Here is a 25,327-nt window from a genome sequence, read left to right as displayed (position 1 = left end):
TCAGAAAGCATGTAACTATTGTGTGCAAAGTGTTTTTCAGCAAAGTTTTGATCATGTAGATCATGTTGAGGTCTTAGAAATTTGCATGCTAAACTCGATACAGTCAGCTTTATAGGGTTCAGAGCCGTGTTTGTCATAAACTGTAAATCAGTATCAGATGCTTTCTTCCTTTTCTGATTGATTCCTCTATTCATTTTACCAAAAATTAGCAAATGTCACTTTTCATTTGAATCGGTGTTGTAACCATTGTTCTAACCACAAGATGGCAGTGTATATCAAACTGGAGAAACGGCCTGAATCGTCTATTCAGCCTCTCAATTAGGATCAAAATAAACGATGCTCCGCATTAGCAGAGATGCGTAAGAGCTTGCGTAAATTACATTCTCCGTGCATGCATTTGTCTGGCTGTCATTACTCATTAAGTCATGAGTGAATTTGCATGAGATTATGAAACACGAAATGCACAGTGTTACCGCCAAACAATTTACTAGTAATGTCCCATAATAGCAGAAATGTTATTTTCCTGACCTGAAATCATGTGTAAGTAGCACAATAAACTGCCGGCGTGGTGTTTGAGAAGCTGGGCGTTCAGACGGGCACCGCGGGCTGTGATTGGGGCTCTCAGTGGCACCACAGCGCGGCCCTCAGCATTACGGTTTGGCAGAGTGTTTTATGAGGGGCCTTCTGGGTGGCAGCTCATGCACGACTTTAACGCAGATACGCTGTTTTTCCACAATCTCACGGGTGTAGCTCTTTCTTTAACTTAATTACTTTTAATGAAACTATTGAAAGAAAGGGTCAGTTCTTATTACTAGGCAATTTAAAGGAACTGTGGAGAGCCCCTATTTTTGGACGCACGAAGCGTTCTCGATTCATGTGTCTGTCCTCTCAAAGCTCCTTTCCCATCGCTCTCACGCAGTTTTTCCATGACACACTTATCTCAAGATTGCTCTCTGTGGTTCCAGCGACTATGAATCTGAAATTGGCCTTGAGACACTGATTGTAAAATAAAAGCTTCACATGAAAACTGGATTGGATCTATCGGAGAGAACGTCTGCCAGTACGTCAGTGTAGCTAACAGAGCACCAACGTACAGACCGGCTGGCCTTCGTGTGTCTGTAATCCAGAATCATTCGCGTGAATTATAGTTATTAAGCACCATCTGGGTTTACTGGGTCTGTAGCATCACGAGGACATCGTGCTACAGGTGCAGCAGGTGGCTGGGAAGTGTAGATCTCCGACTTTCCCTCATCTGCCAAGACTAGCTATGAACCAATTAGGAGAGACTAGAATACCTGTCAGTGGCAAGCGGTGATGTCTTTAACCGGGTGTGCTATCAGGGACGACAAACTAGAAACACCATGCAGGTGTCGATTTAAAAGTAGGGCAGTTGTAAGGAATGGCCATTAACACATTTTAAGTGGACTTTCAAAATTTTCTTTACTTGAGAAAACATGCAAATATACAGATATGATTTTTTAAATTCGATAAGATAGTTCGGTAACACTTTATTTTAGGGTCTCTTAACTAGTTGCTTATTAGCATGCATATTACTAGAATATTAGCCATTTATTAGTATTAATTAAGCACATATTAATGCCTTATTCTACATGACCTTATTCTACATCCCTAATCATACCCAATACCTAAACTTAACAACTACCACACTAACTATTAATAAGCAGCAAATTATAAATTTATTGAGGGAAAAGCCGTAGTTAATAGTGAATAAGTGTTCCCTATTCTAAAGTGTTACCGATAGTTTTGCATCAAATACATTTTATACAAATACAACTGAATGAGGTAGACCAAATCCCTCTGTAACTGGCACAGATTTGCTTGGCAAATAAATAATTTATGGATGACTACACATGTATTCCCTACATTGTACGTGAGCCTTATGTTATGTATAGTTTCTATAGTAAGAAGCTGTTGCCTGCTTGGAGTTGTTTTGGGCCTGGTGCCTGGTGGACATGACCGTAAACAAAGTGTCCAGTCCTGCTCCTGGAGGGCCAATATCCTGCAGCGTTTAGCTCCGACCAGTTCCAACACACTTATCCGGAAGTTTCTACTGAGGCTGAAGACCTTGATTAGCTGGTTCAAGGGTTTTTAATTAGAGTTGAGCAGGTTTGACCAACGAGCTTCGTTAAGACCGACTATAAGAGAGAGTGTGGCTAATTATCACACGCATGCTTTAAAAGCTTCCACACGTTATAAGCCACCACATCAACACTATACAGAAAAGGAAAAGTACCAAAATTCACAAATCTTTGGAAGTTATCACTGAATATTTAATTGAATTTCTGTCTGAAGATCATTTTTCATCTCAGCTTTTAGCATTTATTTAAAACAAGAGAATTCTGCTATTATTTTAATCTCCAATCTGTTATAACAGTTTAAATAGTTTATAACTAGCAGAAGACATTAGTGAGGTTTGAATTCCAGATGATCCCATGTTGTAACACTGTGTTACTGCTAAGTTAGTAATGCAATTTTATAAATTCTACGAAGAAACCATGAGGGACAGGTCAATAAAGACTGAGACTGAGAGCCGGACTGTTCAGAAAGGATTATTTCAAGAAAGCTTTCTATTCTATTTTTCTCCTTTTCTGAGAGCGAGGTGTTGTGTGAGTTTCTGAATGTGTTTTTGCGTCTGTTTGCCCACATTGTTTTGATCTTTGCTGTATAGCTGTGTTTTGTGTTCACTGTCACACTCTAAAATGAGTTATTTTTAATTATTAACAATTAATAATCCATACGAAAAAGTTAGTACTTGTCTTTTACGGACAAAATAGTTCAATTAGTTTTGTGTGTGTGTTATGATTAGAACAGATAACGTCATGATCAGCTTACAATGTGCCCCAATGTGCTCACACTTTTAGGGTCTTAGACTTATTGTACCAGACATGTGTGTTAATGTGTTAAACTTGTTGGCCCTACTTGTGCAGACAGACTAGTCTATTTTGAAAATGTGCTTATCCCAGTCTAAAAGCAGCAGCTGCATTATGTGAAGCAGAATCACACGCTCTGATGTATTATCTGACCGAGATAGAATCAGTAATTCAGAAGAGGCACGACATTCATATCTAATTCCACCCCTCCTGCACCCCTCTTTTCATAACAGGTTGGGTTATTAGCACCCATCACGTAATCCCCAGATCTTAACATTAGCATGACATTTGGCTGTGTTTATTCATTATCTTCTCTTACAGCTCTCAAAGGGAGTGGAGAAAACCTTGTCAGTCAAGCTGTGGAGATGTATAGGCTGTAACCAATAAGCCGCTGATGTATTCGTACCGCATCCTCTCAGCAGCATGAGAAGATCACAGCCCAGAAATGTCAGATCCCTTGAAAGAAGGATGGAAAATCCAAAAGTAAAGAACAAATTTGAATAGCAGATTCTTTAACTCGGCAATACTTCTCAATGAACAGATAGAAATATTGCACTGGGAATCAGATATGGAGGGATCTTTTCATAGACAGCACAATCTGTGGGATGATACAATGTTGTTTTTTTGTTATTTTGATTAAACTTAATGTTGCTATGAGGGTGTTCTGTGTGGTTGCTTGGTTGGCCAAGTCACAACTTTTATCACCCACCAGGTGAAAATAGCAACTCGGAGAAGTAATAGCACACCTATCCTTAAGAAGAACCACAATTTGGAGGAATCCACGGCCATAGCACAGATGAGCGATATTCATTGTGATGTTTGCCTTTACAAACACCACTAATGATGAGAATAATGAGTTTCCAAACACTCATCCATCTTCTGTACATGACAAACAGCTAGTCTGATGTCAAACCGATGATTGACAGCGAGATGTTTTTCTGATTGGAACATGAGCAGGTATGTTTCAGATGCAGGTGTGTGTAGTATGTGTAGTATTTCAAAATCTCAAACTCAGCCTTGGCAGTACTTTAGTATTTGAGGCACTTGTAAATAACGTTATGCGGTAACTTTTTGTCTATAAACTTGCAATTGCAAGTTAGAATTAGATATTAGAAAGTCAGAATTGTGTGATATAAACTCGTAATTTGGAGTTATAAAGTCCTATTGTGAATAGAAACTTGCAATTGTAAGAAAACTGCATGTCTTTCTCCCCCAGAATTCAGAATATTTAGTAATTCAGTACTTTTTATCTCTCAGAATAACTTGCAATTTCGAGTTTATACTTCATAATTCAGAGAAAAACAGTCAGAATTGTGAGATACAAAGTTGCAATTACCTTTTTTTGTGCATTAGTTACATCTTGACTGTTGTAATTCTCTTCTCAGTGGTGTTTCACACAAGTGTAGCAGAGGCCAGCAGGTAAGTGCTGTGCAGGTAAAACCTCACTCCCCGATCTCAAGTGGCGCTCTAGCGACTGATGCTAGAGGCCGTGGCCTTTAGCCTCCTTGTTAGAGCGCCTGCCTCCCACGCCGGAGACCGTGGTTCGAAACCCGCTCGGAGCGGGGTGAGTAGGATCGCGACATTGGTGCCGTGACCTGGACCTGGAGTGAGGTTTAGGGGGGTGAGTGTAGCAAAGGCCAGCGGGTAAGTGCTGTGCAGGTAAAACCTCACTCCCCGATCTCAAGTGGTGCTCTAATGACTGACACTGTGGCCGTGGCCTTTAGCCTCCTTGTTAGAGCGCCTGCCTCCCACGCTGGAGACCGTGGTTCAAAACCTGCTCGGAGTGGGGCGAGTAGGATCACGACACAAGCTTTTGTCCAGAATTCAGCAGCCCAGATCATTCCATGATCACCATTGACTGAGCAGTCCTTAGAAAACTCCACTGGCTTCTAGTTAATTCAATTTAAGATTTTACTTAAATTCACACTTCATATTTAGCACCTTCATATCTCACTGATCTTCTCCATGTGTTGTCACCCGATCCCTAAGGTCTTCTAACTCTCGTTGCACCTTCTGTATGTTTGACTACCATGGGACTCCAAGTTTTTGGAGCACCTTACTTCAAGACATACATTCAGTTGGATATAGTTTCTTGCATATTGTTGCATATTGATTGATGTATTTTATTACTTGTAAAGGTGTCCTTGCGTGTCTTGCAAGGCATGCATAAATAAAATGTATGCTACATTTAAACATAACATTTGATCTTATTAAACAATTTCAAATATTAACTACACATGTCTCTCAGTAGTGGCGGGTAATCTTTTTTAGTTCATCTTATCTCAGTTGGACAGTTATAAGTAAACCATTGCACACTGAGTCCACCAAAACAAAGATATACGGTATTTAAGTATATAAGAAACCTCAGCTGTATTAACCTGGAGTAGAATGTTTGAGAGTGTTTTGGCCAGCTGAACTATTATAAATGAAATATTACAAATATTGACATTTTTGAAAAGGCTGCTGTTGATTTACTGCTGCAAATCTTCAGACTGTTATCTGCAATTCTCTCTCTTTCTCTCTGTCTCACACACACATGTCTTTCAGTGATTCCACTCACATCAATATCTCATTTTATATACTGTTTTTGCTTAAATTGTGTATAAGTGGTAACAAATGGTAAAATACTGTTGAGCTGTACAGCTTTAGCACAGAAAGAAATTACAAGAGCAGTCATGAGTCATATCCAGTGCTGTACCCAGTGATTTAGGCATTGCATAAAGTTATGAGGCTCATAATAGAAGTATGAAGTATGAATCAAGTCTGTCACAATACTCTCTTTTGAATACTTACACTTTTGAAGAATTGTAAATTAAATCAGCTAAATGTTTATCTGTTTCTGTGTGGGTTAAGAGCTCTGTGTACAGAAAAAGATCAAATTCAGTTGAGAAGTTGTCATTGGCAAAATCACAGTGGCTTTTACTTTCTGTCAGACAGGAATGATTTCTGAGTCAATCAAGTCGAGTTAGTAAGTTATATACTCATCCATAAATGTATACGGTTATGACTGAAAGGGTGAAATAAAGCTTAACTTTTCAATCTTGTGCCGTCATGATTTGTGTCAGGCCTTTTCTTAAGATATCTATATAGTCAGGCTCTTAAGAAAAGGCCTGACACAAATCATGACGGCACAAGATTGAAAAGTTGCTTTATTTCACCCTATATATCATTATATATATATATATATATATATACTGTATATATGTGTGTGTGTGTTAAATGCACAGAACACAATTTCAATTGAGCTTCATCTCTGATCAATTTTACATATTCATCCAATACGTGCATATTTTCATATCGAAGAAAGTGATCAACATGATTCATATTGAAAATGGTAAGCAAGCACGTTTATGGTTTGTATATTCGCAGTCCTAGTTCTGGTTTCTCTTTTTAAATGGTGAATACTGACTACTGCCACCTGCTGTGAAGGTTATTTCCTCTCATGCAGGTGCAGGATGAATGTGATAATTGGCCGTTGGCTGTAGTCTTTGAAGTGAGATCAGGCGGCTTGGTGTGTCACGGCCTTTATTCTGAGTCAGGAGGCTTGCAGAACTACTTACACAAATGCTCATTCCTATCAGGTTTCATCTGAACTTTGCTAATGTTACATTCTAAACAAAGCATAGATGTGAACAAAACGAATGTTTGATTGCATTGGCTGTTGTGTGTATCATTTAGGGTGACCATATTTCAGTTTTCCAAAAACAAGACAGTGGTGGGCGGGGTTTCTCCTAAGTTTTTGTTTGTTATTTTGTTTGTTTATTTTGTTTTTATAATAAATTAAAGAAAACAAGTATAGAAAAAGTATAGGGAATGCTATATTGTTAGAGGGTCATTTTTAAATAAAAATAGAACAAGTCACTAGAACAGAAAAACAATAGATAATGCTAGTGTTAGAAGGTCATTATTTATAATAAATAAAAAGAAAATAAGTAGAAAGAATAGAGAATGCTAGTGTTAAAAGCTATTGTTTCCTTTAAATAAAACAAGTAGTTAGAATTGAAATAGAACAGATAGTGCAAATGTTAGAGGGTCAAGTTTTTGTAATTAAAAAAAACAAAAAAAAAAACAAGCAGATAAAATTTGAATTAGCATTAGAATAGTGAGTGCTAGAGTTAGAGGGTCAAATGAAGATGAGAGAGATGTGTTTTCAGCTGTTTCTTGAAAATGATTAAGTTCATTTAGTATAGGCAGGTCATTCCACCAGGAGGGAACAGTTAATGTAAAAGTTCATGAAGGTTTTATCATATTAGGTAGAATGCAAAATGTTTCAATACAAGCATTTCAGTCAAATGGAATTTATGCAATATTTCATACCTTTAACCCTCTTGGGAATATCAACCCATGGCAACAGTTTAAAAGTAGTCAAATTCTGTGGAAAAAAACGCGGACTTGGCAACCCTGCATCCAACAAGAGCTGCAGGAGACAGATTTGATTAATCACAGGTCGAGAATAAGGAGAGATGACTGACAAGACCATGCTTGAGTATTTGCTGCTCAACAGATCCTGAGCTCATTGACAAATATCTGATAATACAAATATCTTGTAAGATGTGCTCCCTTTAAACAAAGTGCGATTTATGGCGAAATCGAAAGTGAAAGTAAACAGGCTAACACTCATTCAAAAGAGATTTAAATACTCCGCATACTGAGAGCGGCTCCCTGATGCGGCAAAATTGTATACAATTAGAATGTTTAAAGGGACCCCCGGGTTTTAATTCATGTATAGCTTAATATAAGGTAAATGATGTCTCTTATTTAAATATGTAGTAAAATACCCATGAAAATGTATGTTATTTGAAAAAATCAACATCGTTTTTGGACTATGGGGGGCGCCATTATTTTATGTGCACAGTACATTCTGCGTAGATGACGTCAAATGGTTGCACTCAGTGAACTATTGGCGCTTTTTAACCGCAACAAAACACGAATACACATCGCAGAAAATAAAATACTGATAAGATGCCACATTGTGAGGCTTTTGGTTGCAATTTTCAGTCGAAGGGCAACAAAAGAAGCGATGTAAGACTTCACTGCTCTCCTAGCGATAAGAAAAGGAGAAAAGAATGGGAAGATGCCTGTGGACGAACCTTCCTAAAGACCCGCTTCTTTTCTCTCCACTTTAGCCCTGATGCCTTTGAGTCTTTTAGTAGACCACAGCTACTGAAAGAGCTTACAAACGGCTGAAATAAGAAACGCTAGATGCCATTTGTTAGGATGTAAACATGCCGACGCGCGGCCGCTGGAGGAGTTTCTCAGCGCCGATTTCCCTCGAGATCCGGGGCGTTTACACTCCTTGTAGGGAAAAATCGATGGTACAAGCATTTGGTTTAAACCTATACTTATATCCATCGCCACCTGTAAGCTCTTTCAGTAGCTGTGGTCATTATATCAGTATTTTATTTTCCAAGTTGTCTATTCCGAGTTGTGTTGTGGTACAAATAGCAACAGGTAGCACTAGTAGCTCACTGAGTGCAACCATTTTACGTCATCAGAAAAATGGCGCCCCCCATAGTTCAAAATATTTATAAAACGATGTGATTTTTTAAAATAACACACATCTTTAATGGGGTTTTTACTACATATTTCAGTAAGAGACATAATTTACGTTATATTAAGCCATACAAGTCTTAATACCCAGGGATCCCTTTAAAGGAGTGGACATGAAAATCGCGGGAGCAGGCGGCAATGGTCAGAAATTCAACGGGAGCGGGATTAAGAAAACACCCGAAATCCCGACATTTTGAGCGATTAATAAATCCCAGCCGGACGCATTTTTGGTAGGTCCAAAAAGAGGGCATGTCTGGGGAAAAGAGGACGTATGGTCACCCTAGTATCACTGCAGTTCGGAAATGAAATGTCAAGGTTAATGCAGTATTGCATTTTAAATAACATACCCAATAACTAAACCCAACCCTAAACCTAACTGATAGTATATAAAAATACCGTAATACCGTTTCATGAAGCATGTTATGCGATGCAAACGACAAAATGCATTTTAGTGTACAAATCATCACTATGGTAAAATTATTTTGAGGTCATAACATAATATATATATATACTGTATATATATATATATATATATATATATATATATATATATTACAAAATATACAAAACTATCAATTAGATTTATTTATTGATTTTTTTGGCAAAAATTGTTTCAAAATATATTTTAAATATATTTATGTAAATATATTTTCTACCAATATATTTTTTGTTTATATATTTTTTACAAATGCATATTTTAAAAATATACATTTCTATATATATTATATATACTATATACATTTATATAGAAACACACACACTCAAAATATGTTTTGGCCAGAAAAAAATATTTTTGCCATATGTGTTATGCAGGAAACCATGCTAAAACAACTTTTTAATTGATAATTTATCCTCTAATCATAATTTGTGCCAAAAAATTAAAAAAGTTGTTGGTATTTTACTGCCACTAGAGTTATTTTCAACTGGAAACTGCTCTGAATTGTATGTATAGATAGTTTTTGCAAAAATGTATGAAGAGGCATGATTTTTCAATGAGCCTATGTTGGAAAAAAAAAAAGTAAACATTTTCCAGTAAACATTTGCTGTGAGTAAATTGTCTTTATCTCAGTGGAACAGCTGTGTTTATTGGAAATCCTTTTGCAGCAGATATGCAGATGCATAGCAAGCATCACACATCAACGTGAGTGTGTGTGATCAAAATACAGAGTGTGTTACACAATTCCTCTGATCCACTTGTGTCTTTCCGTGTAACTCCCTTCCCCCCACGACTCTTGTAACCTCTCCGTGCACCGGGCGGCAGGGCTGTAAACGACACCGGGGCTATTAATTAATTAATGGCCTTTAGCCGAGCGGCTGGCTCTCTGGGTCGGGCTCAGGCGGAGAGCGTAGTATCTCTGTTTGGAAGCATTAGGACAGCAAGAGACCAGAGCAGCATTCATGTAGGGGAGCTGGTGGCCATTTCGCACTGAACGTCCATCAATCACCTGCACCATTGTGGTCCTGCGCAGTTTTCCGGGCAGAAAGAAGCAGCAGGGGGAGGGATGAGACGCGGGAGAAGAAGAGGGAAGATGGCGATGGAGGGGCCTAGGCATCAACCGCCTTCCCTCGTCCCATTGCTGATGAGCGTGACGGCTGTGTTGATCTCACACCACATCTTCAACGCCGCTGCACAGATACCAGACCCCGAGGTAAGAGCTGCTTAGATTTTACGGCCCCTAAACTGCACCGTTGTCGGGACTCTCTTTGTATTGAACAGGCGAGCGCGAACCACTTTTCATTTTTATGGTACCAAATGCATTGAAACAACGGCATAACATCCTGCCATAGATTTCTCTAACTACACCTCTAGGTTAGCGCTTATGCTGTTTCAGAAACATTTATTGACAGTGAAACGCTGTTGTACAGCTATATAGCTTTTAAAAAGCTATTTACAGTAAGTGCAGTAGTGCAAGGACCCTCTGTTGCTTCTGTCAGACAAGAAGACAATACTTGTCTGAATGAAATGGAAATTGAAAGAACCAAGGACACATATATTTATGTCAACCCACTCAGATGATAAGCAGTCCGTTAAGAAATGTGAGCGCTGTGACATTAGAGGTCAGTTTCATGAAAGGTCAATTGCTTACAGTTCTCAGAATGACTGACAGATTCGTGATGTGTATAGGAAACGTAGAGGATAGTTTATGTTTCTTTTTTCACTCAAATTGCTGAGAGAACTACTGGAATATTGGATAATGGCTGACTTAAACTTCAACTCTGAAGGACATTAGTCACAAAAGATCTTACCTGCAGTATCTTTCTGTAGGACAATGCTGCCGCTAGCAGAATTATTATTGTTGGCTATTACTATTACTTACTATTAGAGATTTGGGTAACACTTTATAGTACTATTCTCTCATTAATGAACCACTACAGAGGAACAAATGAATAGCACGGCATTCTAGTAACTTCTATTAACTAACAACAGACCATCATTAATGAATTAGCACTCAGTTGAATCTGGTAGTTCGCTATTATCTAATTAATAAGAGAATAACTATTAAAACATGGAGTTTCATAATTAAGGTGAATAACGCATTACACGTAATTACTTCAGTAACACTTTAGTTTAGGGATCAATTCTCAGGTAGCACTTTATTTTACAGTCCTGTTCCGCGTGTGCATATGTACTTATTATAGCGATTACAATAACAGGAACTAACCCTGAACCTATCACTAAACATGGGTACCTTGTACTACCCAGTACTTTTTTGGGTAAAGTGTAAACCAAAGTGTAACCAATTCTCACTATTAACTAGGTGCTTATTATCATGCATATTACTAGCATATTGGAAGTACTTATAAAGCACATATTAATGCCTTATTCTGCATGACCATATTTTAGATCCCTTAAGCAAACCCCATACCTAAACTTAACAATTACCTTACTAACTACTAATAAGCACCAAATTATTTTTGAGGCAAATTTCGTTGTTAATCGTTAGTTAATAGTGAGAGTTGGACCTTAAACTAAAGTGTGACCATCCAGGGTTTTTAACATTTCTGTAAAAGGACTGAGAAAATGTAATTATTTACAGCTTAACCAAATCATGGCCCGGTTTCACAGACAGGGTTTAGACTAAACCAGGATTAGGCCATAGTTCAATTAGTTCAATTTTTATTAATGTACTTAGAAAAAAACATTACTGGTGTGTATCTTGAGACAAAACAAAGGCACTGATATATTTTAAGATCAGGTTTCTTTCAGTTGAAACGGCTCAGATTTACATTTTAGTCTAGGATTAGGCTTAAGCCTTGTCTGTGAAACCAGGGGGCATTAGTCTGCTTTTACCTATTGATTATGAAAGTGGTTAAATGTTAAAGTACTGGTTAAAATGTTCATTTGTCCTGCATTAGTTATTGATTAGATTCACATTAATCATGAAACTGTGTGTAGTTTCTTATTAGTTCTGGGAGTTAAAAAAAATAGTAGTTACTAATTAGCTAATAGAGAACTACTACATTCAGCTAAGCGTTATTATTTACTCATTTGTTACTCATAGATTCTTGTTAGTTATTTGTTATTTTGTAGTTATTCATTAATGATGGAACATTTATAAAGTGTTACAGAGATTTGAACAAACCCCTAACTGTAAACATGAAAGACAAAATGCAACAGTATTTTGACAATTTGACAGGATTTTTTTTTTTAGTCTGACATGAAATATAATTGTGCACAGTAAGGCCAGAAAGAAGGGTCAGTTTTGAGCTCATGTTCACATTTATCTTTGACCTCTAACTTGTCCTGGACTGACATGAATGATACTTCAAGTCATTACATTAGAATTATTTATTGATTGATTGCATGGCAGAAAATTAAACAATCACACAGACTTGCACTGAGGAAAAGACTCCGGCATAGGGACCAGAATATTTTATTTTGATTTTAGCCACTCAGCAACAACCTACATGTAACAACAACCCATATCTTTCTAGAAACGGCCTAGAATACCTAGCATTGTGACAGTGAGATCTGCATGGGTGAGATCTGAACTTAGGCTTGATTTAGGCTGAACTTAGAATGTTAAAACCATTTTGCACTTTCACATGTGACCTAATTCAAGGATTTAATTTAAATAGTTACACTTTTGTTTACTACTTTGCAGTGTCACGTCTCTATTACAGTGTGTGCTATAAATCAGGGAGACATTCCAAATGCATAATACATGCATGTTTACACTGTTCCCTGATAATGTGATATTGTCAGTACAGGAGAGGAGGAAGATCCAGCAGCTGTCGTTGTTAAATCATAGACGGTGGATTTTAGACAATGAATGACTGTTTAAGTTTCATTGACTGCTTAAGGGCATCCCGTTCATTACATCAAGTAGAGCATTACTGTTGCCACGTGACAAATGTGACCCTGGACCACAAAACCAGTCTAAAGTCGCTGGGGTATATTTGTAGCAATAGCCAAAAATACATTGTATGGGTCAAAATTATCAATTTTTCTTTTATGCCAAAAATCATTAGGATATTAAGTAAAGATCATGTTCCATGAAGATATTTAGTAAATTTCTTAGCATAAATATATCAAAACTTCATTTTTGATTAGTAATATGCATTGCTAAGAACTTCATTTGGACAACTTTAAAGGCGATTTTCTCAATATTTTGATTTTTTTGCATCCTCAGATTCCAGATTTTCAAATAGTTGTATCTCAGCCAAATACTGTCCGATCCTAACAAACCATACATCAATGGAAAGCTTATTTATTCAGCTTTCAGATGATGTATACATCTCAATTTCGAAAAAATTAACACTTAAGACTGGTTTTGTCATCCAGGGTCACAAATGGTCATCTTTGTAACCATTTACAGTAATGAAAACATTTTCACTTAATTCAAAGCTAAGGGTCACCATTTCTCACATTTTCAAAGTTAAGGGTCATCATTCGTGTTTTACAAAATAATAATCATTTACAAATGAGATCTAAAATGTCAGTTGACATTGTCAGTGTTTGGTTTAAATGCACAACACTCTAACACAATGAGAGTTTTCCAAGATGTAATGTTACATTTATTTAAAAATTCTAAAAAAAAAAAAAAATCGTGGGTGAGGAAGCTGGGTTGATTTGACCCAGTTTGGGTTGATAATTGTTCATAATCAGTGACCCAGCGGTTCTGGGTTCTGGGAATGCGGTTGTAAGAGAGCATGCTAATAGCACTTCACCTCTCTGTGTTCATGGCACTCGTGACAGGAGTATGTCTGGAAAATAAAAGAAACTAATTGAAGTGAAGAGATGACTGGTGAGCGTGAACTAAAAAAGATGGAATGGCTCTAGAGAGGAGTGATTGAAAAGGCTTTAATCCCGTCGATTCACTACAATACATGGTTTATTCCTGAATTTCAGTGTTTATTACAGGCTTTCAGTTTGTGTGTTTCTTGGCGGCACTCAAAGCCTGAGGCTTTGGCCGTAGTGGGAGTATTTTCATTGGCGAAAGAAAAAATAAATGAAATAACTGGTCAGATTTGCTCTTAAATGTAAACTATTCAGTGTTTATTCAACAATGTTTTTGAATAAGAGATTAAATTTAGAGAACAACTTAAAAAGCATCTAAAAATATGACTGCATGACTGTGATTTGCCATTCTTTTCTGTACTGTTACTATGGTCATTCTATGTGTTAAAGTCATTTTAATTTTGTGTTCATTTTTTTTTTTTTTTTTTTATCTAAACCATAGTTGAAAAACTGCATGTTGGGTCAAACATTTAACTCAAACTAACTGGGTCAAAACAAGCTAATAAAATATAGACAAAAAAGAGGGTACCATTATTTTGATAGTCCATTTTAGACATTCTTTACCTTTAAGTAACTTTGCAACTACATGTCAACTGGCACTCATTAGAGTATTAGTAGACCGTTATGATAGGTTTAGTAGAATAAGTTCACATAAGTTACTTATAGTCAGTTGAATGTGTGTTGGGAGCATCAAAATAAAGTGTTAGTAGATATTAAGCAGAAAGTCTAATACTCTAATGACTGCTATATGGAGTTGCAAAGTTACTTACAGTTATAGTCTAAAATGGACTATCAAAATAAAGTGTTACCAAAAAAGTATTTTAATAGTCTGTTAAATAGTTCAAACCGAACTACTTTTACAGTACCTTGACAAGGCCTCTTAAAATGGCACTTCTGGTGTGAGACAACATCTGAACAAATATGTGTCCGTCTGACAAATATGTATACACCAACAAATAGAAAACAGTGCAGATGAACCACAAGGCATGCCTCTGTCAATACAGTCATGCAAATACAACATTGGTTGTTCTTGAAGGTGCTGGCAAGTCCTTAGGAGACGTTTACATTCATAACTGATAATACTACTGGGTTCTTCCTAGTTGACTTTGAAAGCAGGTGTCAGACGTACCGTTTTTCTACTCCCACTGCTAATTAAACACCCATTAAAGGGTCAATTATCCAGGTGCCTCCAATTTTCTCTGCTGGTACAATGTTTAACTCCAACATGAAACAGCTTAAGGAACACAAATATGGTTTGGGTGCATTTTATGCTCCAGTGGAATCAGCAGGCAACTGAGTCAAATTGTAAAACAGGATGATGTTCGTTCATATTTATAGACACCTATAAAACACCATGACCATAGAGATTTGTTCTCGACTGCAGGGAATCCGTGCATTGTAATACACACAATTATATCAGTCATTTCATGTTAGATCATGTCATGCTGGAAGAACAAGTGCTAAACATGAGAAAATAAAAATGAATTCTCTGTTTTTATTGTCTTCATGCTGTGCAATACACTATACATGAATATATGTGTAATTCATTTTACAGTGCACATGATGGATGTGCAGACGGTGCCTGATGTCTTCGGTTGCTGTTTGTCTATAGAGTTGTTAAGGATGGTACATCAAATAAGAGAAGAGAAGGGACATGATGAAGTACATTACAAAGAGATATATCAATATGTGATCTGCTGCCACAGTCAACAGTCTGTGCCACTCACAATAGCGATTGCATCTCATGATTGATTGGCTGTCAGCAACATTGAATGACCCAATAAATCTTCACATCTAACAGGTCAGGTTTTTTTCTGCCTTGATGATATTTTACAATATATATATATTTTTTGTTTGTTTGTTTTCAAATACAAATTTTCACTTAAAGGGGACCTATTATGCAAAATCACTTTTGGGTCATTCTTCAGTTGGGGTGGAAAATGAGAGGCAGAATTTGTAAAAAGTCTTTGTCTGTTTTTTTCTAATAAAATGTATTGCTATGCATTTAAAATAAATTTAATATGCTATCCCCTGGTTTCACAGGCTTAAGCCTAATCCTAAACTAAAATGTAAATCTGAGCTGTTTCAACTGAAAGAAACTTGCATTGACTGATCTAAAAATATATCAGTGCCTTTGTTTTGTCTCAAGATGCACACCAGTAATGTTTTTTTCTAAGTATGTTCATAAAAGTTACTTAAATGTCCTAATTGAACTATGATCTTATCTTGGCTTAAAAATGATTTTTTGGTGAAGTAAACACTACATAAAAACAAATGTAATTTCTACATTAAATAATTTAGTTCAGGCAAGAATTAAAAAATTTAAGTAAATTCTATATTAGTACTCAATTTAAACTTGTAGAAATTAAAGTTTGAACTTATAAGTATATTTTACTTGGAATTGTTTGTTATGTTTACAAGGATTCTTTAAGTAAATATCAAAGTTATGATCCCGTTTTTCCCATCATGCACTGGGGCATGAATAATTAAAAAGGTTACATTTGTCACTGTTTTTTAGTTATATTTACACTGTTTTATGGTTGCTTTTGTTGTTAGGTTTAGTAACTTACTGTTTTGTGACATCTGGAGTTGATTTTCTAGTCAAAATGACCCATTCATACTCAAACACTATCCACTGATTGTCACCGTCATTGTGTATGGTGTACCAAGTATTGAGGTCTCTGTGTTCATTTGGGTAACAATTCTTTTGAGTGGACATATTATCTAAAAAGGATAACAAGCTGTCTACTTGCTTGCATGTTTGTAAGTAAATCATATGCTTTAATAGCATGGTTGTTTCCCAGTGCTACATCGTTTGAGTAAATCTTAGAAGCCATGACTGAGTGAAAAATACTTAAGTATTGCAGATTTAACTTAAAATAATCAAGTAAAAATTACTCATCAAACTCTAACTGGCCATGTTAAATTTACTTATTTTCTTTGCTAATTTTACCTAACTTAGCCAAGTAGATTTTACTTAATTCAGTACTTACATTTACTTAAAATTTATTTGTGCAAAAACTTGCCAAATAAAGATTAAGTAAATTTACTTATTGTTTTTTTCAGTGTAGTCTAAGCCCTGTCTGTGAAACCGGGCCTTTATCTATTAAAATGGAAGCTTAAGAACATTTTGATTTTTAAATAATTTCAATCAAACACTGGTGACACAATGTCTATGGTGTTACCAATATTTGAAGTAAAATTTTGGTTTGTTCTAAAATGAGCAGGGATATGCATCTTTAGGTAAAATTAAATAAAATAAATAAATAAATAAAAAGTTCAAGGATCCAGTTTAATTGATAATTGGGGTAGTCGTGGCCTAATGGTTAGGGAGTTGGTTCGATTCTCGCGCCGGCAGGAATTGAAGGTGGGGATTGTGAATGAACAGCACTCTCTCCACCTTCAATACCATGACTAAGGTGCCCTTGAGCAAGGCACTGAACCCCTAATTGCTCCCCGGGCGCTGGAGCAAGGCTGCCCACTGCTCTGGGTGTGTGTTCACTGTGTGTGTGCATTTGTTCACTACTCACTGCTGTGTGTGTGCACTTGGATGGGTTAAATGCAGAGCACCATTTCGAGTATGGGTCACCATACTTGACAATATGCCACGACTTAACTTAATTTAAATTTCAGTTTTTTAAATAAATGTTTATTTGTTCATCTTGGCCCCTATTTCTGCCAAAGTTTCTTTGTTAAAATTTGTATGTACGTCAAAAAAAGACTTGAAAAATGGTCTGTGGTACTTTTATAGTCTTTATTCTAAAATATTAAAACACCTTACAGTCTAAAAACATTGAATTATAGGATTAAACGGCTCTGAACTGAAGGAAAGAAATTTCAGATATATTTTGAAGTAACATCACAGACTTCATATTGCAAGTTAGTATAGAGTCTGTGTTGTTACCAGGAAAGACAGTAACACCAGAGACAAATCAGCCTAAATCCAGACTTTTCTAAAATGGAGGCTGCCATCATGATGATTTCAAGATCAGGGGGCATTTTGGAAGTACATATTCATCAAAATTTTGATTAAAATATGTCAGATCTGCAAGTTATCAACATAACACCAAAGACACTAATAAAGTGTGACACATGAAATTGTCAGAAGTTTAGCTACATTTAAGAAAATGAATTAGAAAGAATGTGCTCCCCATGCACCCCTCAGATCAACCAGCACCTGCAGTGACCTTTACACACAGGAAGTAGTCCAAATAGCATTCTCCCTTTTCTTAAAGGGACGACATCCATTGCTGTAACACCACAGACAAGAATATGGGGGACACTACTTTTTTCTTAAGTATAACAAAATATGTATTTTTCAAAACAATTTTATAACATTGTACATGTAATGTAAAATCTATATTCACAATATAACCACTTTATTTATATTAAAAATGTTATATTGTTGCAATTACATTCCATGATACCTCTCTAAGGTATGTCAGGAACATGCATATTTTGTTACAAATGCAATCTCTCAAACTCAATTAAATATGTATTTTAAAACAAAAATTTTACTATTAACAGTGTACAAATTGTGTTCATCCAACAGAATACAAGCAAAAATAGAGCAAGAATACATGCAAGTATTTTATAAATTATTGGTATTTAAAGTTTATTTCAACTGTTGTAAAGTAGAGGGACACCATTTGCCACCAATGAAGAATGACCCTTTTATAAGGTGTTTGAACACAGTTGCATGGCTGCAGTGTGTGAAAACAACCAGCAGGGCCGTTTCTAGCCATTTTGACGGCCTAGACCAGTGGTCTCAAACTCAATTCCTGGAGGGCCGCAGCTCTGCAGAGTTTAGCTCCAAGCAGGTGTGATTAGCTGGATCAGGTGTGTATGATTAGGGTTGGAGCTAAACTGTGCAGAGCTGTGGCCCTCCAGGAATTGAGTTTGAGACCAATGCCCTAGACGAAATCCCTATTATCAGCCCCCCCCATCCAACTCCCACACCCAAACAAGATAGTAAAGATTACATACAAAATAACATAAAACTGATTATGTAAACACTCAAATCTTAAATAACAACATTGATACATCTACAAAATATATTTGTATATAGGTTATATATATATGTATATATATATATATATATATATATATATATATAATTTCTTTTTCAGACATCAGTTTCTTGTCACATTCAAATTGGTTGTCATAGTATGGACACTAATCTGAGCTGTTTCAACTGAAAGAAACTTGCATTGACTGATCTAAAAATATATCAGTGCCTTTGTTTTGTCTCAAGATGCACACCAGTAATGTTTTTTTCTAAGTATGTTTATAAAAGTTACTTAAATGTCCTAATTGAACTATGATCTTATCTTGGCTTAGTCTAAGCCCTGTCTGTGAAACCGGGCCTTTATCTATTAAAATGGAAGCTTAAGAACATTTAGATTTTTAAATAATTTCAATCAAACACTGGTGACACAACCAATTATGTCTATGGTGTTACCAATATTTGAAGTAAAATTTTGGTTTGTTCTAAAATGAGCAGGGATATGCATCTTTAGGTAAAATTAAATTAAATAAATGAATAAATAAATAAAAAGTTCAAGGATCCAGTTTAATTGATAATTGGGGTAGTCGTGGCCTAATGGTTAGGGAGTTGGTTCGATTCTCGCGCCGGCAGGAATTGAAGGTGGGGATTGTGAATGAACAGCACTCTCTCCACCTTCAATACCATGACTAAGGTGCCCTTGAGCAAGGCACTGAACCCCTAATTGCTCCCCGGGCGCTGGAGCAAGGCTGCCCACTGCTCTGGGTGTGTGTTCACTGTGTGTGTGCATTTGTTCACTACTCACTGCTGTGTGTGTGCACTTGGATGGGTTAAATGCAGAGCACCATTTCGAGTATGGGTCACCATACTTGACAATATGCCACGACTTAACTTAATTTAAATTTCAGTTTTTAAAATAAATGTTTATTTGTTCATCTTGGCCCCTATTTCTGCCAAAGCTTCTTTGTTAAAATTTGGATGTACGTCAAAAAAAGACTTGAAAAATGGTCTGTGGTACTTTTATAGTCTTTATTCTAAAATATTAAAACACTTTACAGTCTAAAAACATTGAATTATAGGATTAAACGGCTCTGAACTGAAGGAAAGAAATTTCAGATATATTTTGAAGTAACATCACAGACTTCATATTGCAAGTTACTATAGAGTCTGTGTTGTTACCAGGAAAGACAGTAACACCAGAGACAAATCAGCCTAAATCCAGACTTTTCTAAAATGGAGGCTGCCATCATGATGATTTCAAGATCAGGGGGCATTTTGGAAGTACATATTCATCAAAAGTTTGATTAAAATATGTCAAGAAGAATGACCTTTTTATAAGGTGTTTGAACACAGTTGTATGGCTGCAGTGTGTGAAAACAACCAGCAGGGCCGTTTCTAGCCATTTTGACGGCCTAGACCAGTGGTCTCAAACTCAATTCCTGGAGGGCCGCAGCTCTGCAGAGTTTAGCTCCAAGCAGGTGTGATTAGCTGGATCAGGTGTGTTTGATTAGGGTTGGAGCTAAACTGTGCAGAGCTGTGGCCCTCCAGGAATTGAGTTTGAGACCAATGCCCTAGACGAAATCCCTATTATCAGGGAGCACAACAGTTGTTGTTGTGTCAGTTATTGCATTATTATTTCAGTCAAACCTATAAAACCCTGTGTTACCCCAAACTACATAGGCCTACAAAAGCCTGATCAGTGACATAAAAGTAATCAGAATGCAGCTAGTAGTTCTTTTGTTACTCATTGACATGTGAAGTTCCCCTTTAAATAACGTGACGCTCTGCCCTCTATATGTATGACGCTGCTCCCCAGTACCATTTCTAGGCATAGGCAAGCTAGGTGGTCCCTAATAGGGATTTCGCCTAGGGTATCAAAACGGCTAGAAATGGCCCTGGGGCTCCTTTAGCGCTGTTGGGCGAATTAATATATATATATATATATATATATATATATATTTTATTTTATTTTTTTTTTGGAAGCGAATGAATTGATTCAGCATTTTGACACTTCCGTCCGGATGCGTTAAATTTGATAAAGCGGTTTAATAAAGTATGTATTGATTTTGTGAATTAGCTAATTTTATTACACCAATATTTTACTACACCAATATTTTTTAATTGGCTGAAAAAGTTTTGTATGGGAATATTGCACGACACACTGAACCTCTTAACTATGCATTGGCGCAAAAACGCACACGGAACACCTTTTAGACCAGTTTCACATGAAACATGATTTCTTGACTGCCACAAATACTGCTTAAACAAAATACTGATTTTGTGCACTTTTTATGTACCAATATTTTAAATTGGTCTTTGAACTTGCATGGCAAAAAAAAAAAAAAAGCCTTACCTTGCTAAAACACTGACAGAAAGTTTATTTCAGTTTATTTCAGTCGAAACAGCTCAGACTTACATTTTAGTCTAGGACTAGGCTTAAGCCTTGTTTGTGAAACCGGGGGATAAAGTTTGTGATAGCATGAGACCAGCTATCTTATGCTGTGCTGCCCGTCTGTGTAATTCATAAACACTAATTTATTATGCACAGTATAATCAGATGACTGACTTTGAAACCGAGTACGTTTTCTGTAAAGATAACAGGCTTGTACTAATTAGTGATGGGTCTTTCTTGAACGATTCCTTCATTTTGAACGAATCTTTAATGTGACTCGGGAAGAACGAGTCGTCTCGGGGAATGATTCGTTCAGTCGCGCATGCGCAACATCCTATAGGTTCTGCACTGAATTAGTTCACTTGTTTTGAGTCTTTGGGTTTTTCTAGTCGTTCGTTCATCACGTGACAGCCCCATACGCGTAACCTATGCAGTCTGAGCCGAAAAGAGAATCGATTAGTTCATCTCTCGAGTCTTCGGGTTTGAGTCGTTTGCTTATCACGTGACAGCCTCATAAGCTAAACCTATGCAGTCTGAGGAAAAAAGACTTAATAAAAATAATAATAATAACCAACTATTTAGTTTATTACATTTGTTACCACATTCAGTGTTATGGGAAAGAACCATCATGACAGAAATTCACACATTTATAAACTGTAATAAATAAAAAGCTACAATTTGAGACCAGAAACGCATCACGTAACTGTAAGAGTAAATAATAATAATAATAATAATAATAACAACAACTATGCACCCGTTTGTAAGGAAGGTTGTAAATTAATTAATTTATCTATCCAATGCTGTCACGTCACATGACAAAAGAACGAACGACTCGAAAGACTCAAGAGATGAACTAATCAATTCTCTTTCCGGCTCTGACTGCATTGGTTAAGTTTATGGGGCTGTCACGTGATGAACGTGATGATTTTGTATTGTTTGCAGTGTGATCAACGTTTGCATACGTAGTAGATGTGTTAGGGAAGTAGCATGTAACATTTTAATTATATTTTGCTAAAATGAACGAAATGACTCGAAAAAAGATTCGTTCATTTTGCTGAACGAGACTCAAAGGTCCGAGTCAGTAAAATGATCCGAACTTCCCATCACTAGTACTAATAGTGGAATGTTTATTTGCAAAGGCTAGCACTGCTAGGAGCTTGAGCTCTTGAAGCTCCGCCCTCTTCTCCGGGAGCAACAGCTCATTTGCATTTAAAGCAACATACTCAAAATCAGTGCGTTTGGGCTCATACCCTAAAAGTGGCAATTTTAACAAGCTATAAAAATTTATCTGTGGGTTATTCTGAGCTAAAATTTCACATATACGCTCTGGGGACATCAGAGACTTTGTTTGTTCACATAAAAGCACCAGTTAAGTGCATTTTTGTTGGCTTTTTTTCACTTCACAAGTAGCGACCCAAATTCATAATTTCTGGCAAGTTTAGAGTAGATACAAAATTAAACTAAAATAAATAAATATTAGGATAAGATGGGTAAGATACTACAATGCTATACTTCTCTTGAGCGCAGATGTAAAAAAAAAAAAATTAAACAAATCTATTGAATAGTCTGACTTTTGAACAACGTTTAAACATCATATGAAATAAATCATACAAAACAGATTTTAGTGTTTTGTACATTATAGATTATAAAAATCATGTAGATTTGGAGGGTATTATTTTATTTTTTATTTTTTTAAATTGAAAAGTTAATTGGGGCAGTTGGGGAGAAGGCAGTGGGATGTTGTGATAATTAAATTATTATACATATTGGTGTTGTTATTTAATAATTCTAGGGTTTGAAATTACACTAAATTAGATTTAAACCAAATCTTCATTATTCAACACAACATATATGATAACTAACTAACTAACTAACAACATTTAATGTAAATTCATAGTCTATAATTATTGTGACATCCCTGCAATTAAAACACATGCATAGTTTACTGTGCAAGAGACTAAATTCTTTGTAAAAGAAAAACTGTGGAAACTTCTCCACGATACTTGAACAGCCAGGTTGTTGAGGTTGTTCTATGCATCGTAGAAAAGTTACCACAGATTACCATCTGAGACTCATTACTAATCTAAGACTCATTGTATATTTGTATAAGTAATTATTCATAATTTATATACATTTATAGAATATGTTACTGTAAAATACCTTTGAGATGTTTCTCCTTGTCTGGAACTATGCTATTTGGTGTGTGAAAGTGGTGTGTACCTGAAAGTATGTAATACTGAATGAAAATAAAGATTACGTCACAAACTATCTGACTGATATAAATTTAGAGGCCATGCAGCTCCGAAGAACAGAAAGTATTTGGTTAGTCATAGAGGGAGTATGAGGCATTTCTATCAGTGATATTTATTCTCAGTAGAAACGGGCTCAGTACAAATCCCTGAAGTACTCTGCTCTGCTGATATTACACAGTGAGTGAAATAAAAAGGATTTCACCTCATTCTCTGGTTGAGATATTGATCTTTTAATCAGACATATAAATCTATGCTCCGAGGCTTAATCTTTGTATATACATACACACTGAATCCACCAAGAGTTTCTGCATCTATATTGTTAGCTTGCATGTGCAGTAAACTGGAGAAACACAAGTGTCAAGCTATGAATGTCTGAATGAGCTTTCAGCACACTGGCTATTGATGTGCCATAGCAGGCAACCATTTGAAAATCTCAGGGTTTATTGAATAAGACAAACATCAATAATAATTCACTTTTAGCTGACGGGACATTTGCTATCTCCAGCCTCACTGGTGGAAATGTTACCCTTTATCTAGCAAAAATAACATGCTAATCAGTCAATACTACCAATGGTATAATTATTAGTGCTTTTTGCTAAGACAAGCATCACTATTGCTTTTGGCGACACACAGGGTTAGAGATTTGAACGAACCCTTTACCCTACATTTTAAAATTTATTGTGCACCTTTTACATATAATAAGGTTGTGCAGCTTGTTTAGAAGAAATATGCTATTACTTTTTTAAATTATCAGATTCTTTATATCAAGTTGAAAACTAGTTAAAAGTATGTCCAACTTTAAGGCATTATACTCATGTTGGGTGATTTATACTAAATGGCATAGCTCAACTTGTATCATCACAAAATGCAAACTAAATTATTGGCTAGCTCTAATGTGCTAAATGCGACTATAAGACATGAAGATAACATTATGAATATCAACAATGAAACAATGTGTAATTACAGTACACACTGCAGACCAGAACATCATAGAGACTTAGGTGGGCTTTATTGATTTCGTTCAGTAAGCAATCAGCCAGCAACCAACCAGGGCTGCATTTCCCAAAAGCATTGTAAGCCTAAGTACATCGTAGACCCATTGCCACCAGTGGAGCTACAATCAACTTAGGCTTAGGATGCTTTTGGGAAACGCAGCCCTGAACACAACAGAGCGCAACAGTCGGGTTCCAGAAGTAAAAATGCCATCCATCTTCTCCATAGGGAAATAGATTTTAACAATAACTTGTAAACCTTTAAAGACAAACCTATACTGTGAGTTCCAAGTCTGTTAATAGATGATACATGCTTTTGTTGAAGCCATCAGTTTGCGTTATTTCAACTTATTAGCTTATTAGCATGCCTATTATTAACATGTTGGCTGATTATTAGTACTTATAAAGCACATATTCTGCATGACCATATTCTACATCCTAATCCTACCCAATACCCAAGCTTAACAACTACCATACTAACTATTAATCATCAGCAAATTAGGAGTTTAATGAGGCAAAAGTCTGTTAATGGTTTGTTAATTGTGAGAATTGGACCTTAAAGGGAAAGTTCACCCAAAAATGAAAACGATGTCATTAATTACTCTCCCTCATGTCGTTTATGTCATCTAAACACATAAGACCTCCGTTCATCTTTGGAACACAAATTAAGATATTTTTGATGAAATTCAAGAGCTCTCTGTCTCTCCATATACAGCAAGAGAACTGGAACATTGCCAGGCCCAGAAACGTAGTAAGGACATCGATAAAATATAAGTGGTTCAACCATAATTTGACAAAGCTGCCAGAATTCTTTTTGTGCGCAAAGAAAACAAAAAGAACAATATTATTCAATAATTCTTCTCCTCCAAATCACGTCTGGATTTGGAATGGAATGACATGAATGACATGATGTGGAATACACGTAAATCTTTGAAAATCTGTGCATATTTTGAAATTAATTTTAAATTTGTTTCTTTATTTTTCTATATATATATATATATAT

The 25,327-nt window shown here is 36.1% G+C and overlaps 1 protein-coding gene across 1 annotated transcript in view; it reads left to right on the top strand.

Annotated features, from left to right (window-relative positions):
- The first annotated feature begins 9,943 nt into the window (after positions 1-9,943).
- The window catches only part of tmie (transmembrane inner ear), a 32,743-nt gene continuing 17,359 nt past the window's right edge, over positions 9,944-25,327 (top strand). The window contains exon 1 of the mRNA XM_058753248.1: positions 9,944-10,090. Within this exon, the coding sequence (XP_058609231.1) occupies positions 9,944-10,090 (147 nt within the window). The remainder of the gene's footprint in view (positions 10,091-25,327) is intronic.

Source organism: Onychostoma macrolepis, chromosome 02 (assembly GCF_012432095.1).
Source record: "Onychostoma macrolepis isolate SWU-2019 chromosome 02, ASM1243209v1, whole genome shotgun sequence".
NCBI classification, from domain to species: domain Eukaryota; kingdom Metazoa; phylum Chordata; class Actinopteri; order Cypriniformes; family Cyprinidae; genus Onychostoma; species Onychostoma macrolepis.
Note: the sequence above shows the minus strand (reverse complement) of the source record. Positions and strands in the feature narration are given on the sequence as shown.